Genomic DNA, 15800 nt, shown 5'->3' with positions numbered 1-15800 from the left:
GGTCAGTACTTTAGAATATTGAGCTTATCATTGACTACCATGGCGCGATCCAAACCCTTTGTCCTCTTCTTCAACCCTATCAAATACGCCAGGCCGTTCTTCGAGAAGCTCCAGCAGGTGGCGCATACCGAGGTCGTAACAAGCAAGAACAGAGCCGAGTTCTTCCACGATCTCCAACACAAGTACAAGAACATTTTCGCCATCTACCGAAATTCATCTAGTGGAGCCGTAAGTACCTCGTCGTCGCGCTGTCATGACTAGAGCTTACGCTGTTTATATTACCAGGTAGCCGGCAAATTCGACGCCGAGTTTATAAACCAGCTACCCCCAAGCTGCAAGTACATCTGCCACAATGGCGCTGGTCTGTCACACTATCACCAGGACTCCCCACCACGGAAACAACCTACTAACTCGACGACAAAGGCTACGACCCGATCGACACAACCGCCTGCTCCCAGCGCGGTATCATCGTCACCAACGCCCCCGACCCTGTCACAGATGCAACCGCAGACCTAGCTCTATTCCTCCTCCTCGGCGCCCTCCGCCAGGTGAATCCCGCGCTGGCCTCTCTCCGCGCGGGAACATTCAAATCCGGCGTCCACGTCGGGAATGACCCCCAGGGCAAGGTCCTCGGTATCCTGGGTATGGGACGCATCGGCCGCGCTATCAAGAAACGGTGCGATCCATTCGGACTCAAGACCGTGTATCACAACCGCTCGGAACTGCCCGCTGAGCAAGCAGGAGGTGCTGAATACGTCTCCTTTGAAAGATTACTAGCTGAGAGCGACGTGATTAGCGTCAACGTGCCCCTGACTCCAGCGACTAGACATCTTATCGGCCCGTCGGAGCTGGCAAGGATGAAGCGTGGTGTTGTCATTGTGAATACAGCGCGGGGCGCAATCATTAACGAGGCGGCCGTGGCGGATGCGCTTGAAAGTGGACATGTTGGTGCTGTGGGATTGGATGTTTATGAGAAGGAGCCGGAGGTTCATGAGAAGCTGTTGAGGCAGGAAAGGGCTCTGATGGTGCCGCATGTTGGGACGCATACGGCTGAGACGCTGGCGAAGATGGAGACTTGGGCGATGGAGAATGTGCGCCGGGCGATTGTTGGTGATGATCTGCTCTCGCCTGTTCCTGAACATCGAAGGCAGAGTAAAGTGTAGCCTTGTCCCAGAATCTTTATTCTCCTTGCGATATTCCTCTTCTAGACTGGTACTGCGTATGGTGGGCGGTTTAACCAGAATAAACACAAACATACAACAGGTATAAGAGACCTATTATGGTTCAGGCAAATGACCTCTGCTTAGCATGTCACTATCAGCCTACCAAATCTAGACATACTGTGTACGGCTCTCATCCCATCCAGGCCTCAAATAACGCCCGTCAAACTTGACATCCAGCGCCGAAGCAAGTACATAATCCACCTCCACCTCGATATCGACCTTAACCTGCCATTTTCCCTGATTCCACACTGCAAGCCCAACAATATTGTCTCCAGAATAGTTCCAAATTCCCGGCGGGACTGGGAAGGTATTCACTGCACTATTAATATACGGATAGTACCGTCCGTACTGGTACCCATTCACGTAAAGATACGCCCGGAAGCTATTCGATTCCTCAGATGTGTCGTCGAAACTGATCTTGACGCTCAAAGCGACATCGTGGCCCTTGGGTGTATCGATCGGGAGGACTCCACGATAGAACTTCGCACCAGCACCCGCGAATCCGTCGCTTGGGGTACTGGATTGCCAGTCAGAGTCGTCGAAACCCGGGAGGTGCCAGCCAAGACGCTCAGCGGTAAGGCCGCCTTCATTGTAGTATGTGCGAACGGGGTCGATGGTTGTATCGGATGCACCACCAGCTGTACCGGCCACTTTCCAGGAGCTGAAGCCGTCAGATTCGCCATTGATGAGAGTGGCGTTGATGATGCCGCGGACGTTCAGCGATGCGGATCCCTGGTCGTGGCCCGAGTTGTCCTGCATGACGAAGAGGACATTCTCTCCATCGGGCGTCAGACCCTCCGCTGGGAACTCGAGCGTTTTAGATCCCGATGAGGAGCCCAAATCGCCGAGGAAGGACCCAAGGAACTGTCTATTCAGCCAGGCAGACCAGCCGTGCGCAATTCCACCTTGAACTTCGAGGTACACGGCCTCAGCAGAACCAGTGAAATACCCACGCCAGAGCTGCGCACCAGCATGGAAGCCATACTCGTCGGCATACAAATATGGCTTCGTGGCGTCTTTGTATTCGCTGACTGTCGTCATATGGTCGGCGCTTGCCCACGCAGGGCCCGAGTCGGAGTAGTTGGCGAATCGTTCAGGAAGACTATCTTGCACTTTCCAGCTGCGAAATGTGGGAGCAGAGAACTCACCGGGCCCGTCAATCCTGGCCTTGAGAGTGTTGTACTTCGTCCTGTGGGTCCTCAGAGAGTTTCCATTCCAGTTTAAGGTGCGGACTCGGCTTTCAGTGAACACCTCAATGTCAGTTGCCTGGCTAGAATCGCCGCGGAGATGAAGTGTGTGATGGTCGAGTTCCGCCGACCTTACAAGATACGGGCCTTGCACGAAAGCTATCGTCTCTTAGCTTCAGATTGAAAAGAACGATAGGCTTGTACTCACCCACTTGGTTAGCGGGCACTCGAGGATCGTTCGTCAAGGCAGGAGCCCAGAAGAGATGCGCCGTGTCCCGGTCCATGACAACCACCCGGACATCACCATCAAGCAGTATCACCGTCATTCCTTGTTGCTTCTTGAAGTTGACAATCAGTCCTTTCCGTGACCTGGAAAAGTTGACCTCTGATCTCTCTCCAGCAAGCACCTTACCGGACCTTGCACCCTGTACGAAGAACTCCCCGTTTTCTCCATTGGGAACCCATAGGGCGAGGGTTGGCTGCTTGTCAAAGATCCCATAAGTCAGAACCTCAGCCGTTGAGTAAATCAAGTTCCTATCGCCAAAGGAGAAGTCTGTCACCAAGATCTTCTGGATATGCCCATTGAGACCAATGGCCCCGTCGTCCTGCGTTGGCACCGTGAAGTTGCCCGCCGAAGTCCGGATGGACAGCCTAAACGCCTGTTCATCGTTATTCGTGGGATCCGTATGCCGAATTGCATAGAACCCAGCATCAGTATCCGGGTTGCGCAGCTCAATTGTCGTAAGAGCCTCATTATCCGTGTACGACGTACTGTTCCCGACAAGGTCCGTTTTTGTCAGATCCTTTGCCGACCTGGTAAACAGCGCCAGACTCTTAATCTCATAGAATTTGGGTCCGATCGTTCTGTTCTCCGCAATCGCAGCGGAATACCCATAGCTCGTTGGGACGAACGGCGCCGCGAGCCAGCCCCAGTTCGTCCCGCCGTAGAACATGTACAGGCCCAGGATCGTCACGCGCTGGGCGACGTTGTCACGGTAATAGAAGTTGACAAACGAGTCGTCAGTCTTCGCCTCGCAGCCGCCGGCGGGGCCGTCCCAGGGGTTCATTGCGCCGCCTTGGAACTCGGGCATCATGGATGGTTGTTTGGGAGAGACTTCGTTGAAGTGCGCGGTGTAGTCCATGAGCGTGAACGAAGGGTTCGAGGTGCTGCAGTCCTCTGGTATACAAGACCAGCAGGATGGCTTTGTCCATCAGTACATCCCTTCTAATGCGGAGCAACTCACATAATTATCCAAACCGTAGATGTGCACATTACCGCCGGCTCCAACGGTGTCATAATCCACCGACCAGGATTTATACTGCTGCCCTGGCATATTGTGCGTGAGCGGAACATCGATTCCCACGCTCTGCATCCGCTCAAACAGCTCCTCCATATACGCAATCGGTACAGGATTCGGCGTCTTCGCCTCAACATCCGCCCACTGCTGCGGGAACTCGTTCTCGATCTGAAACAGAATCACCGTCCCATTCTGCGTGACCTGGTACGGGCGCGTTATCTCCGCCACGCGATCCATATACGGTTTCCACTTCGCCTCCCACGCCGTATTATTATCGCGCAGGGCACCAAATTCCCCCGTTGTAGCCCACAGCGGCATACCACCCGCATTAAGCTCCGCATTGATATACGGACCCGGTCGAGAGTGCACAAACAGCCCGAGATCCTTCGCGATCTCATACAATCTTCCCAGGTCATGAGCGCCGGAGTGAAAGTCAAGGGACTCCGCATCGGAGGTCGGCATGTGGAACCCCCAGTGGTTATAGAAGGACATGGTATTCATGCCCGAGGCCTTGATCTTCTCCATGATGTCGACCCAGAGCTCGGGCACGGGGATGCGGAATGGATGGAACTCGCCGCCGAAGGAGAAAAGGCGCTCCCCGTTGTAGATCAGGCTGTAGTGGTCCCATTGCACGGTTTTATCGCCGAGCCCTGTGTCGCGGATCGGCCATTCTGAGTCTGAGTCTGAGTCTGCTGCGAGGGAATGGGGGAGAGTGTTGAATGAGAAGATCAAGGCGGTTAGGGCTCCGATCTTGCGAAACCGTACCATGGTGTCGGCGCGCCTTGCAGCTCTCCCATATACATAATGACTTCCAGCTGTCACCCGCTATATAGTGTCCCAAGTCGGGTCAAGATAAACCGAAGACAGGCCAGTGACCGACGACGAGTTCAGCCGACCAGCACCAAGATCAGCTTAATCCAACGCCTCGAAACTAATCTACTAATCCCCCCACGAACTACGAGCTGCATAATGCCCCGCCAGCTACCTCAGATACCACCCCATATATGCGAATTAGATCGGACAGTCAGCAGATCTCCTTATCCACAGGTCGGAGGGCTTTATACCGAGTTCAATGTGCTTGATCGCCGATACGGCGAGAAAGTCCACCAACCATCGCACTTTGTGGCTGGGTAGTGCCGATCTTTATGGGGTAACGGACCCCTGCAGAAACCTGCGGGATCACGCTAAGGGTTATTGTTGACCCCCGTGGTTATAGTGGTCGTATCTGGCGTCTCTACCTGAGGGGTGACGTTGTAACAAAACATGATTTGGCCGCGTTTGAAACAGTTATTTTTCCGTTATTACCGCTCAAAATACCATGTTCAGTCTATTGAAAAGAACAGAAATTACCATCCTGAAATACAGCTCCTGTAGTAGCCCTAACCGGCTCATGTGACGCCCTGGCTGGTGCCTGAGGCTTCTAGTTGCCTTACACTGTTGAGCCCTGGCCAGTAATTAACTTTGTCTAGTACATGCAAGGCGTCTGGAGTAGTAGTACATGATTAATTAAATAAGAATTATAAAATAGTCTCAGCTCTATTTCTGATTATTTAGACTTTACAGCAACGGTAAATATAGTACTGTTTAACAGGAAAAGGAGAAAATGAATATGGAGATAGACATATCCCATGAGATTCCTTAAGCGGCCGGAAGCAGAAAACCGAAAAGGCAGGAGAAAGAGGGTGAGCGAATGAAAGAAAGGTAGCTACGCGTTTGCTATCTGCAATCAGTGCACATTATGTTTTGAAAATGATCTATTCTTGATAACCTTCAGAGGCGTAGAACGAATGGCTTCACCAACAACGTTGAGCTGACCTGAGTAAGATAAATAGCGAAAGACGAAGTGGCCTGTCAAAGGCGCACACAGAAAGAGCGAAGGGGTTAAATGACATGACAACTGTTGAACAATATCACCCATGTACTTTAAAAGGCTGTCCCGCAACAGCGATAACGTTATCAGGGACTCGTCGAAGCACAGGGAGTCGTCTCTATCAACAGCGGATCATTAGGCCATCAAGCTCCAAGCCCTTCGCACTTGGGATCCCACTCGACATCCACGGACCAATAGTCAGAGTGGTCGACAAGGCCACCAGCAAGGGTCGAGCCCTGCCAGTCAACCTGGCACTCGTTGGAAATCACGTGGACACTGTCAATAATATTCTGCATAGGCATAGTGCGTGCCTCACCACCCTATATACAACACACTGACGTTAGTAAGCTGATAGGGAGTCAGGGTAGATGATACGTACTTCGTCGCAGTAGCGGACCCTGTTGTTTAGCCCACAGTACATGGTCACGCACGAGTTGCCATCAGTCCCTACAGCATCTGCTCCGCTCTTGAGCTTGCTGATTGCCACCGATAAAGACCCAAGGCTGGGGCTCCAGTCGCTACTCCAGCATTTGACGGTGTGCTGGTAGAGATAGTCAAGTCAGTGAGGAAGAACGACATATTTGTTTATGGTGGTGTGTACATACGCCGGATACGGCAGTGGCCAGAAGGGTAATCGCGGAGATGGAAATATTCAGACGCATTGCGAGGAGCTGGAAGGTTGTTGGTGGGAAGGGTTGTTGGAATAGGCTGTAGGGCAGAAGGCGCAATCTGAGAAAGCCGGCTCCAGAGGTTGGTGATCAAGTCAAAGAGTTGACCTGGGGAATGAGGGATATTTATGCTGCTCTAGATGTGTAGTGAGACACTGTGGAAGGAATTATGGGACAGTGTATTGACCAGTGAAGTATCGTTATGAAGATGCAGTAACAGGCGTGTGTAATATAAGAGCTTATAAAGTGAATAGTAAGAATTTTGCTCTCCACAAGATAGACCAGGCCCGGCGAGGCCATTAATATAATGGCCAGATGCAGGAGCTAGGCTATTCCACGCCCGCCCAAAAATGGTAGTAATAAATTATCGGGGTCATAATTAACTGCAAAACTGTTACGTGACCAAGGCAAGTGGCAAGTTCTGTACATACAGTGAATTATTTGGCATCATTCACATCCTTAACTATGAATAACAGACCCGCAGTGTCTCAGGCAAGTAGGTGGTGATCCTAAATATTCTTAGACAGTAGGCAGCTAGTGAATAGGTTGCTAAATTCTTAATCTGGAATTCCGGTTTATCCAAAAATTGCTTTCTAGCCTCCAAAGCTAGATTTGATCTACCAGCTTAAGGGAACGCGGGATTCATCAGCCCAATGCAACGACGTGGAATGAGTGAATCATTTTCCCATATTGGCAACCAGGCCTATTCATTTAGCCTCTTCAACAGGATAGTCACTCCCAGCTGCGCCAAATTGCCCCTCCCAATTTTGCAGCCTTCGGGTAATCCCCCTTGGATCCTGACATCGAAATGGAGTAACAGATATGCCAGGATAAGCCGAAGTTCGTCAGCAGCGAAGAAGCGCCCGGGGCTAGAACACGAGCCTAATATCGATACGTGGCTCCAAGGGAAAGCCAAAGGCCTCTGGAATGGGGATACTGATTGAACTTACCAAACATGCTTCCCATCCCCGAATTGAAGATAATGCGAATTCGTCGCCGTGTACCTGAAAGCCTCGGGCGTGTCAGACCCCTTCCCATAGCAAGGTCATAGAACCTCATCCCATCAAACTCATTCGGATTAGCTAGATACTTCTCATCAAACAACATAGCCCTGTTCGGCGAAAAGAGGACTGTCCCCTTTGGAATGGCTAGGCCGTTCTTAAATGTGTAGTTCTGCTTCACCACGCGCGGAGCACCCATCACATCAAAACAGTTGTACCGATGGGACTCTTTGATAAAACTGTCTAGTTTTTTCAGCGACTCAAGCCCTTCTTTGGTCCAGGTGTTATTGTGTTTCCTCAGCGTCGAGGTTACTTCCTCGCGCAGGAGAGTGACATATTCGGGCCTGCTGGCTAGCTCGCAGATACATTGGACTAGGACGACAGTGGTGTTGAAGCTGGCACCGAAAGTGTTTGCTGCAAGGAGCTGGGCGATGTCTAGCTCTGTTAGACCATTGTTACCATCATGTTGAGACCAGCGCCAGAACCAGTCTGTTACGTCTTCGGGCTGGTTGCCTTCCTTTGCCATCTTCTCGGACTTGACTTTCCGGTATTTGATCAGGTTGAGGAAGACCTGTTGCATTTTATTTGACAGCTGGGCAACACGGGTTGAATGTGCAATTATTCTGTTTATCAAAATAAATGTTAATCACCGCTCTGTTTCAATAAGTAGGTAGAGGAGGAAGCTTACGGTCTGAGAAGCACCGGAAAGGCCCTAATATGCGGCCCTCCGATCAACATCTCCGCCGTATATTCACAGAACAGATCAATAATTGCCGGGTCTCGACAAAGATCGCTCACAAGTAGCTTCGCAACAAGCCCCATTATAAGACGCCTGGCGATAGCATAGGTGTCAAACCCATACCAGTCGCCATTAGCGCCCATTTGGCCCTTAATCTCCAGTTGGAACGAGTACTCGAGGTGCTCGATGAGACTCGCAAAATACCCGTCTGCCGATCTGCTGCGAGGCTTGTAGGCCCCGCCCCGATGATAATGACCTATACCGTCAGTGGCTCGAACCATGCCGGCAGCAGGGAAGGCAGATACCTTCTGAAGATCTGTCATTGTGGTGCTGCTGGCGTTGTTGCTCTGTCTGGGATGGTTGGAGTCCTTCTAGGAGGAACGAAGCAGAGGGACTGCTTTATATAACTTGCAGTCGCTCTTAGGGCTTAAGAGGGTCCATGCAGGCAGCCCATCCTCGCTTCTGGTCCACCACAGACTCCCACCGCATAGCTACGTCTCAGATTCCATGGCGTTCTCCAATCTTAAACTTCTCTTGGAGGCTGTTGCCAGCGAGGAGAACAGCGGATATGTCGTCTGCTAGACTGCTATCCTCCTCACAACACCAGACAGCCAACATCCCACTTCTACCGCCAGCTCCTCTAAGCCGCAAAGAAAGCCTCATGGGCACTGCACTGCCATCAAGATACATTCCCTCAGGGCCACCTGGTGCTCATTCATTTGGATTCCCACTGGGAAAACATACTCTGGTTCTGGGCTGTCCTGCTGCCTGGCTGTATCCCAGCCATGTCCACCACGCTGTCTAACAATCCCCCGGCGCGTATATCGCATCTGGAGCATCTGGCTGCCCTATTGCAGGATCCCAGCTGTCTAACAGCAGCATCCAAGCTATCAGAGTTCGGCGGTCAAGACAATATAACGCTTATTGCCGCCGAGTCCCTGAGCAACGATATCGGCAATGCCCCAGCTAAAGAGCTGGGAGATGTCCACCACACCGCGTGCCTCGACAATCTTGCATTACTGATGCTGACCTCGGGCAGCACCAGCCATGCTAAAGCAGTTATGTTCACCCACGGCCAGGTCTTCGCGGCGCTGGCCAGCAAGTACCAGGTGGTGCCGCTGCCGGAGGACACCTCGTTCTTAAACTGGGTCCGTTGCAACCATATTGCAGCTATCTTAGAAATCCACCTGCAGGCCCTCTTTGCACGCAAAGATTAAGTACACGTCCAGGCGCTGGACGTCCTCTCAGAGCCCCATGTATTTCTAGATATCGTTGACCGCCATCGCGTCTCTCGCACCTTTGCGCCTAACTTCTTTCTCACGCGCATGCACACCATGCTCGAGGGCCACGGCGCCGAGGAGCCCAACCACTGGGATCTGTCTTCTCTGCAATACATCGCCTCTGGCGGGGAGGCAGTGGTGACCAAAACTGCTGCTGCGGTGGAAACCCTGCTCGCTCGCTATAGAGCACCTATAAAGACCATCTTCCCCAGTTTTAGCATGACCGAGACATGCAGGGGTGCTATCTATAACATACATTTTCCTTAGTATAAAACCGAGCGAGCACTAGAGTTTGTGTCACTGGGGAAATGCGTGCCGGGGCTCAGCATGAGAGTTATAAGCATCGCAGACCAGACAGAAACCATCATCACTCCGCCTGGAGTCGCTGGTAACCTCAAACTAATAGGGCGGCTTCTCTTCCTAGAGTACTTTAATAACCCTCGCACAAATAAGCTGTCTTTCACCAGTGATAGCTAGTTCAAGACAGGCGACCTAGCATCCATCAACAAGCAAGGACATCTCCATCTAATAGGCAGGGTCAAGGAATCTATGATTATTAACAGCGTCAAATACAGTCCACAGGAGATTAAGACCATGCTGGCCAAGCCGGGCAAAGTCCTAGGCCTGGTCTCTAGCTTTATCTACTGCTTCTTATCCTTCCCACCCAGGGGTGATACGGAGGCAATCTGCGTCGTGTACCTGCCAGCCTATTCCCCAGATGATACTGCGGCGCGAGCTTCAACAGCGGATTCTATAGCCCAGATTACCATGATGTCGACAGGCGCGCGGCCTCAGGTGCTCCCTCTTAATCAGTCCCAGCTGCAGAAATCAGTACTGGGCAAGCTATCCCGGACTAAGATCAAGATGGCCTTTAAAAAGGGTGATTACGCCGCTTATCAGGAGGTCAACAGCACCGCCATCAAGCTGCACCGCGCCGCAGCCCGGGTCCACCCTGCCAACAATCTAGAGGAATACCTACTTACACACTTTATAGCATGCCTCGATCTCCCCGACGAGTTCGACGTGCAGTCCTCCCTATTTAACATTAGTATCACCTCAGTAAACCTCATCAGACTGAAGAAGCACATCAAAGAACAGCTCAATCTCGCGCAGGAAATCCCAATCATTACACTAATGGTGAACCCCACGGTCCGCGCCCTCACCGCAGCCCTAGAAAACAGCCAACGCAAGCACGAAACCGGCGCGTATAACCCCGTCGTCACACTCCAGTCCCAAGGCAACAAGACCCCGCTGTGGCTCGTCCACCCCGGCGTCGGCAAGGTCCTTGTCTTCCTTAACCTCGCCAAGTTCCTTATCAATCATAAAGTATACACGCTCCGCGCGCGAGGCTTCAACAAGGGTGAACAGTCCTTCAAAACAATTAACAAAGTCATCCGCACCTACCACACCACTATTAAGCAGCAACAACCACAGGGGCCGTACGCAATCGCCGGGTATTCATACAGGACCATGCTCGCCTTTAAAATCAGCAAGGTTCTCAAGAGTAACGGCGACACCGTATGCTTCCTACGCTTCTTTAACCTCCCGCCCTATATTAAGGCGCGCATGCGCCAGCTCAATTACCAGGAATACCTACTACACCTGTCGTACTTCCTCGGGCTGATGACGGAGGACCGGGCCCGGGAACTAGCAGTAGATCTAAAGTCCCAGAACGCAATACATAAAGAAGCACTTGCCAGCATCCTCACAGAGGCCAATCAAGCGCGTCTCACTAAACTCACTCTCGCGCCTGAGGGTCTGACCAAGTAGGCGTGTCTGGCATACACACTGCAAAGCATGGCGGTGGAATATGACCCCTCTGGCTTAATCACAGGGATTGACATCTTCTACTGTAATCCGCTGGCCGTGGCGGCGGCATCTAAGGCGCAGTAGCACAGTGAGCATCTGAGTCAGTAGGAGCAATTCTCGTGCGAGGAGCCGCGCTTTCATAATATCAGGGGCGCGCATTATACCATACTAGGACCTGAACATGTTTTATGGTTTCAGAAGACATTAAGGAGGGTGTTGGAGGCGAGAGGAATTTAGCAACAGCACCATCAGGCCTAAATATATACCTGCATGAACGGCTTGTGAGCGTTGCTTTTTAGGATAGGGAGGGGACATAGGACTCGAACTGTGCAAAAGATCATTTGCAATATCACTATTCTTACTCTTCTGGTAGGTGCCCAATACGACGCTGAAGTTGCGCCACAGCCGTGCTTTAGAGCATGATAATGTAGACAGCCCAAGGCTGCGCAGCCTCATTATTCTGTCCACCATGGTCAGCCTTGCCAGCCTTATAGCCTTGCTAAAATAGGCCTGTAGGCATATAACAGAGATGTCTGCCACTTAAGAAAAGTCCTCACTATCTTATAATTTCTAGACAGAACTTAATATTTACTTAGTTGCCACAACCGCCCTACCATTTAGCATCGCGAAGCGTTAATATGTCCACCCCAAGTACATACAGTCAGCAACCCTGCGCGGCCTATAATGACTATATGCGCTCTAATTACCCGGAAGTCCTCAGTCCTGTAGCAGCGGCTCTAAACATCCACTAGCTTCAAGCTGCACTCAACCTATTACAAGACCCCTCTTTGGATGAGAAATTCTTCGACCAGCCCTATAGTGTTTCCTTACTAGGAATCACAAATAGCTGCCTTTTCTTGAAGTGGAGTACGTGTTTCAAGGAAGATGGCGATGGACTTTCACATTGGCCTCAGGATTCCTTTACACTTCCAGATATTGCTGATACTCTCGGGACAGAAATTAATGATTTGCAGGGAGCTTCAGAGAAATAAATATTCATCTTACACTCTCTTCCGGGAGGATACCGCCCTGTAACTGTAACTTCAGGCACGGTATCTGGCTCAACAGTTGAAGAAGTGATTAATACTATTAGAGCATGACTGAGTCTCAACCCCAGACTTTTTATTAAGCACTTCACTAAACAGCTCAACAAAATCCATGACGCAAGTACGGAATCATTACCATCAGAACAGGATTATGTGCACCTCAAGCACCTGAATGGCGGGCACATTACAGCAGCTTCTGCGTCAGCTGGGGCATCCCTGGGTATGTAAAATGCTCTATTCATCTACCAGTGCATTCATGGCATTCCTTCAAGCAATGCTAATGAGTGAGGACTGGGATAGCCGTTGTGCTCGACTCCTCCATGTTAGGCTCGGCGCGATCCTGGTTCCACCCTCATAATACGCGCAGTTCTTACATGACGACGACATACTACGGGCTCAGCCAGAGACCAGTTCCCCAGTGCAATGCTAGTAGTATATACCACCTGGTACCATACACGGAGAATATCATCCGCACCGCGCTGGCAACAGTAAAGAACAGCCACTCCTGTATAGACATGGGATGCAAAGGAATGCCAGAAACATGGCAAGACCTGAGGTCCCTGGCGCAGCTCCTCCATTCCGATCTCACAGGCCTGCAACGACTTCTCTCAATAGAGGCCGCAAAATCACTAATATCTGACGCAGAGGCCCGGCTACTACGCGACCTTAGCCTGGTTACAGACAGCGCGATATCCTACGAACGGTCCATTGAGCGGCAAGCGCAAATCCAGACGACTGCCATGGCCGTTGAAGAAGCCGAAGAAACGTACAAGCAGGCTCGGTCTATGGAAAAGTACTTTACTCCTCCTCCACTCTCTCTCTCTCTCTCTCCCGCGTCTTTACCATGCTAACCACAAAATATAAACCAGGCTCACGGCCATTGCATGGATCTACATCCCACTCAGCTTCTCGGCGACATTCTTCGGCATGAATGTCGCTCAGCTCAACGAGAGTGGGCCTCATATCGGGTATTATTTCATGCTCCTCGCAATAACACTTATGATCTTTTCGGGGACGGCACTGCTTTATACGGAATGGTGGAGGGGGAAGGCGTTTGCGTGGCGCGAGCGCATTCAACCAGGGCATACCTGTCGGCCTCGGGAATTGTCTGTTGCGCATCTGCTTTGGCTTACAGTTCGTTGGGCCTTGATGGAGAAGATACTATGCGGAATTAGAATCCCCGGGCGATGGAAGCGCAGCAGCGCAAGTGCAGCGGACAGTGGTTCTGTTTAGCGCCCATTCTACGTAGAGTGTGATAAACAATGCCAAATGTACAACCAAAGGATGTTTTTTTATGAGAAGTCCCACTGGCGAGTTCTTTATTTGGCCTCCCAACATCTCGCGCCACAAGCCTGTACCAGGAATACCGCTAGCAGATAAGATTTTTAAAGCTAAAGAGGTCTTAAAAGAGGTCTTGGAAATATACCGTGGTTTTATTAGAAGAGACTTTCCAGGCCATTATATCACCCTCTACTACCTAGGCGCGGCTGAATACCATCTTACCATATCTAAATAGTCTCACCAGATACTAGAGGCCTCGACGAAAGGTCTCCAGTAGCGATACTCCCCGAGGACTGCGAATATACTTGCCAAATTGACCATTCTAACGCTAAAATCATATTCCAGAGGAGCGTAATGGCTATATACATATATATATATCAGAACCCCAACGCGTGGACTAGTTTGCATGATAAAATGCTGTGGCAACTCAGATCCACTATGGCTGAGCCAGGATATATATCTATATTTACATGCTGTTATGCCCGGCACAGCTCCAATGGCTTAAGGATCTTCTCAGAATAGTTCTGCCACACACCAATTTCGGTAGTAAACTCAAAGTCCCCAACCCTGAGGCAAGCCCGGGCGACATCTCTATAAATATCACCCATGTGGTACCCCAGTTCCTCAACTAAACCGGGAAGGACTTTCTGATGGAAGTCATACAGGCTCGCCGTTCTCCATTCCTGGCTCGTACAGGTCCACCGGCCGATCTCGACCAGCATAACTCCCAGCCCGTAGATATCCGCAGCCGCGCTCCATCGCGTACGTTTCGAAGGATCGGGTTGTGGTATTTCCAGGATCGTCTCCCAGGGTATGTACAGTTCTCGGTCTGGGATTACGTCGGAAAGCGGGGATGAGTACATCGGTGTTGTTTCTGGTCGTGAGTCTGCGCAGCCAACAATATATGGAGTGAGGGTGTCGTTGAAGAAGAGGATGTTGTGGCTGTGGAAGCCTTTGTGGAGGTAGCCGACTGATATGAAGCGGCCGTAGGACTGGGCAAGGCAGAGGGCAAGGTTGAAACGGGCTCCGAGGGAGGGTCGGTTGGTGGACAGAAGGGTCTGAAGGAGGGTGTGGAGGGACACGGGGGGCTGCAGGGTGGGCGTTGGGTACTCGTAGACCAGGTCAATGACGTCCAGGTTGGAACCCTCTGGTGCAATCCATCCTAGACATCGAGGCACCCCAAAGGCTGTGGAATTGGTTTGATTCTGGGGTGGTTGATTTGCCGACGCCTGCATGCATTGTAAAGTGACGACGAGGCTATTCAGGCGCTTTCCCGCTTCTCCTAAAGAATCCACCGTTGTGAAGGCCTGCCTTCTCTCGACAAGAACACTCTGCCTGTGGAGGCGCCCTGGGGGGCCGGTCTCGTACATAGCAGAGCTGTATACGTTGTAACCGTTGGCGATGGGTTTTCGCAACCGGAGGCAACGATGGTCCATACGGGAGTCCTGTAATTCCTGCTGCGAATTCGACGCCTTGGATTCCATTGACATTTTCGCCAGTCTGACCGTCGCACTATGGTTTAGGCTCTCGTATCCGGTGACGGACTCTGACTGAATATCTCGCAGTCGGCCAGCATCAGCCGAAAGGACGACCGTCGCCTCGAATGCGAGCTGCAGACGCCGGCGAGAGGGTGCGGGAAGGAGACTCTCTAAGTAACTATTCAGCTGCCGTAGAGTTTCCACCAGTTCCTTGAGACGGTTCTTGTCGTCTGCGATCCATGACAGCTGGTGCGTGTGCAGTCTGGACGATATGAAGGTCCTCAACTTCCGCTTCGAGTCTATCTTCTGATACTTCTCAACGATGGCTTCTGCCTCGGTGAGCACTCCCCGTACAGTGCTTAATAGCCGGCCGAGGTATTCGTGTCTCCAGACACTGGGAGAGGCTGGAGAAGCGGTTGAACTTCGCTGGAAGCTGGTTTTGAACAATATCTCGTCGCCATCCACGGCCGCTGGTTCTTCTGGACCACCCACGGCTCGCAGCAGTTCAACTCGGATCCCGGTAAACCGTGACCTTTCGAGCTCCAGGAAAAGAACTTGTCGTTTGCAGTCTTCAGGATAGCGCTTCGCATTACAGACGTGCTCGTATAGTTTCAAACACGCGTCGAACAGGCCCGTTAGACCAACGGCTCCAATCGCAAGGCTGGCAGGGTCCATGATACACAGTCACCGGTAAGGAGGGCGATGTAGAAAGGGCAGGCTTTTATGACCACCGTGTTTCCCCCTTTCTGCGCCCCGTCTTAGCCGCGGCTGAAGCCTTCTATAATTATGCACCAACCAAGTTGTTGCGCTGCCCTAAAAATACTGACAGGCTAATGCACGGTCCGCGGCGCGAAAGGCTGCACGGTGCCCATAAAGGCTGAAATATCCAACTCATTACCCATCGCCGCAACCTCCTTGAT

The 15800-nt window shown here is 51.5% G+C and overlaps 8 protein-coding genes across 8 annotated transcripts; 4 read left to right on the top strand and 4 right to left on the bottom strand.

The window, feature by feature from the left end:
• Positions 1 to 39: 39 nt before the first annotated feature.
• Positions 40 to 1163, top strand: APUU_20337A (D-mandelate dehydrogenase-like dehydrogenase; the record flags this gene model as incomplete). Its single annotated transcript, XM_041698967.1, has 3 exons — positions 40 to 228; positions 286 to 361; positions 424 to 1163. The coding sequence occupies 3 exons, from the start codon at positions 40 to 42 to the stop codon at positions 1161 to 1163; spliced, it is 1005 nt and encodes a 334-aa protein (XP_041552099.1).
• A 168-nt stretch (positions 1164 to 1331) lies between these two features.
• Positions 1332 to 4476, bottom strand: APUU_20336S (glycoside hydrolase family 35 protein; the record flags this gene model as incomplete). The annotated part of the gene is made up of 3 exons (XM_041698966.1): positions 1332 to 2569; positions 2619 to 3612; positions 3655 to 4476. The coding sequence occupies 3 exons, from the start codon at positions 4474 to 4476 to the stop codon at positions 1332 to 1334; spliced, it is 3054 nt and encodes a 1017-aa protein (XP_041552098.1).
• A 1245-nt stretch (positions 4477 to 5721) lies between these two features.
• Positions 5722 to 6240, bottom strand: APUU_20335S (uncharacterized protein; the record flags this gene model as incomplete). The annotated part of the gene is made up of 3 exons (XM_041698965.1): positions 5722 to 5898; positions 5958 to 6119; positions 6184 to 6240. The coding sequence occupies 3 exons, from the start codon at positions 6238 to 6240 to the stop codon at positions 5722 to 5724; spliced, it is 396 nt and encodes a 131-aa protein (XP_041552097.1).
• An 888-nt stretch (positions 6241 to 7128) lies between these two features.
• On the bottom strand, positions 7129 to 8309 carry APUU_20334S (cytochrome P450; the record flags this gene model as incomplete). Its single annotated transcript, XM_041698964.1, has 2 exons — positions 7129 to 7870; positions 7936 to 8309. The coding sequence occupies 2 exons, from the start codon at positions 8307 to 8309 to the stop codon at positions 7129 to 7131; spliced, it is 1116 nt and encodes a 371-aa protein (XP_041552096.1).
• A 462-nt stretch (positions 8310 to 8771) lies between these two features.
• Positions 8772 to 9533, top strand: APUU_20333A (uncharacterized protein; the record flags this gene model as incomplete). Its single annotated transcript, XM_041698962.1, has 2 exons — positions 8772 to 9134; positions 9216 to 9533. 2 exons carry the CDS (start codon positions 8772 to 8774, stop codon positions 9531 to 9533), a joined length of 681 nt encoding a protein of 226 aa, XP_041552095.1.
• Positions 9534 to 9860: 327 nt separating this feature from the next.
• On the top strand, positions 9861 to 11036 carry APUU_20332A (non-ribosomal peptide synthetase; the record flags this gene model as incomplete). Its single annotated transcript, XM_041698961.1, has 1 exon — positions 9861 to 11036. One exon carries the CDS (start codon positions 9861 to 9863, stop codon positions 11034 to 11036), a length of 1176 nt encoding a protein of 391 aa, XP_041552094.1.
• Positions 11037 to 12651: 1615 nt separating this feature from the next.
• Positions 12652 to 13354, top strand: APUU_20331A (uncharacterized protein; the record flags this gene model as incomplete). Its single annotated transcript, XM_041698960.1, has 2 exons — positions 12652 to 12914; positions 12991 to 13354. The coding sequence occupies 2 exons, from the start codon at positions 12652 to 12654 to the stop codon at positions 13352 to 13354; spliced, it is 627 nt and encodes a 208-aa protein (XP_041552093.1).
• Positions 13355 to 13878: 524 nt separating this feature from the next.
• Positions 13879 to 15555, bottom strand: APUU_20330S (prion-inhibition and propagation domain-containing protein; the record flags this gene model as incomplete). The annotated part of the gene is made up of 1 exon (XM_041698959.1): positions 13879 to 15555. One exon carries the CDS (start codon positions 15553 to 15555, stop codon positions 13879 to 13881), a length of 1677 nt encoding a protein of 558 aa, XP_041552092.1.
• Positions 15556 to 15800: the final 245 nt, after the last annotated feature.

Source organism: Aspergillus puulaauensis, chromosome 2 (genome assembly GCF_016861865.1).
Source record: "Aspergillus puulaauensis MK2 DNA, chromosome 2, nearly complete sequence".
NCBI lineage: Eukaryota > Fungi > Ascomycota > Eurotiomycetes > Eurotiales > Aspergillaceae > Aspergillus > Aspergillus puulaauensis.
This window is presented reverse-complemented; position numbering and strand designations above follow the sequence as displayed.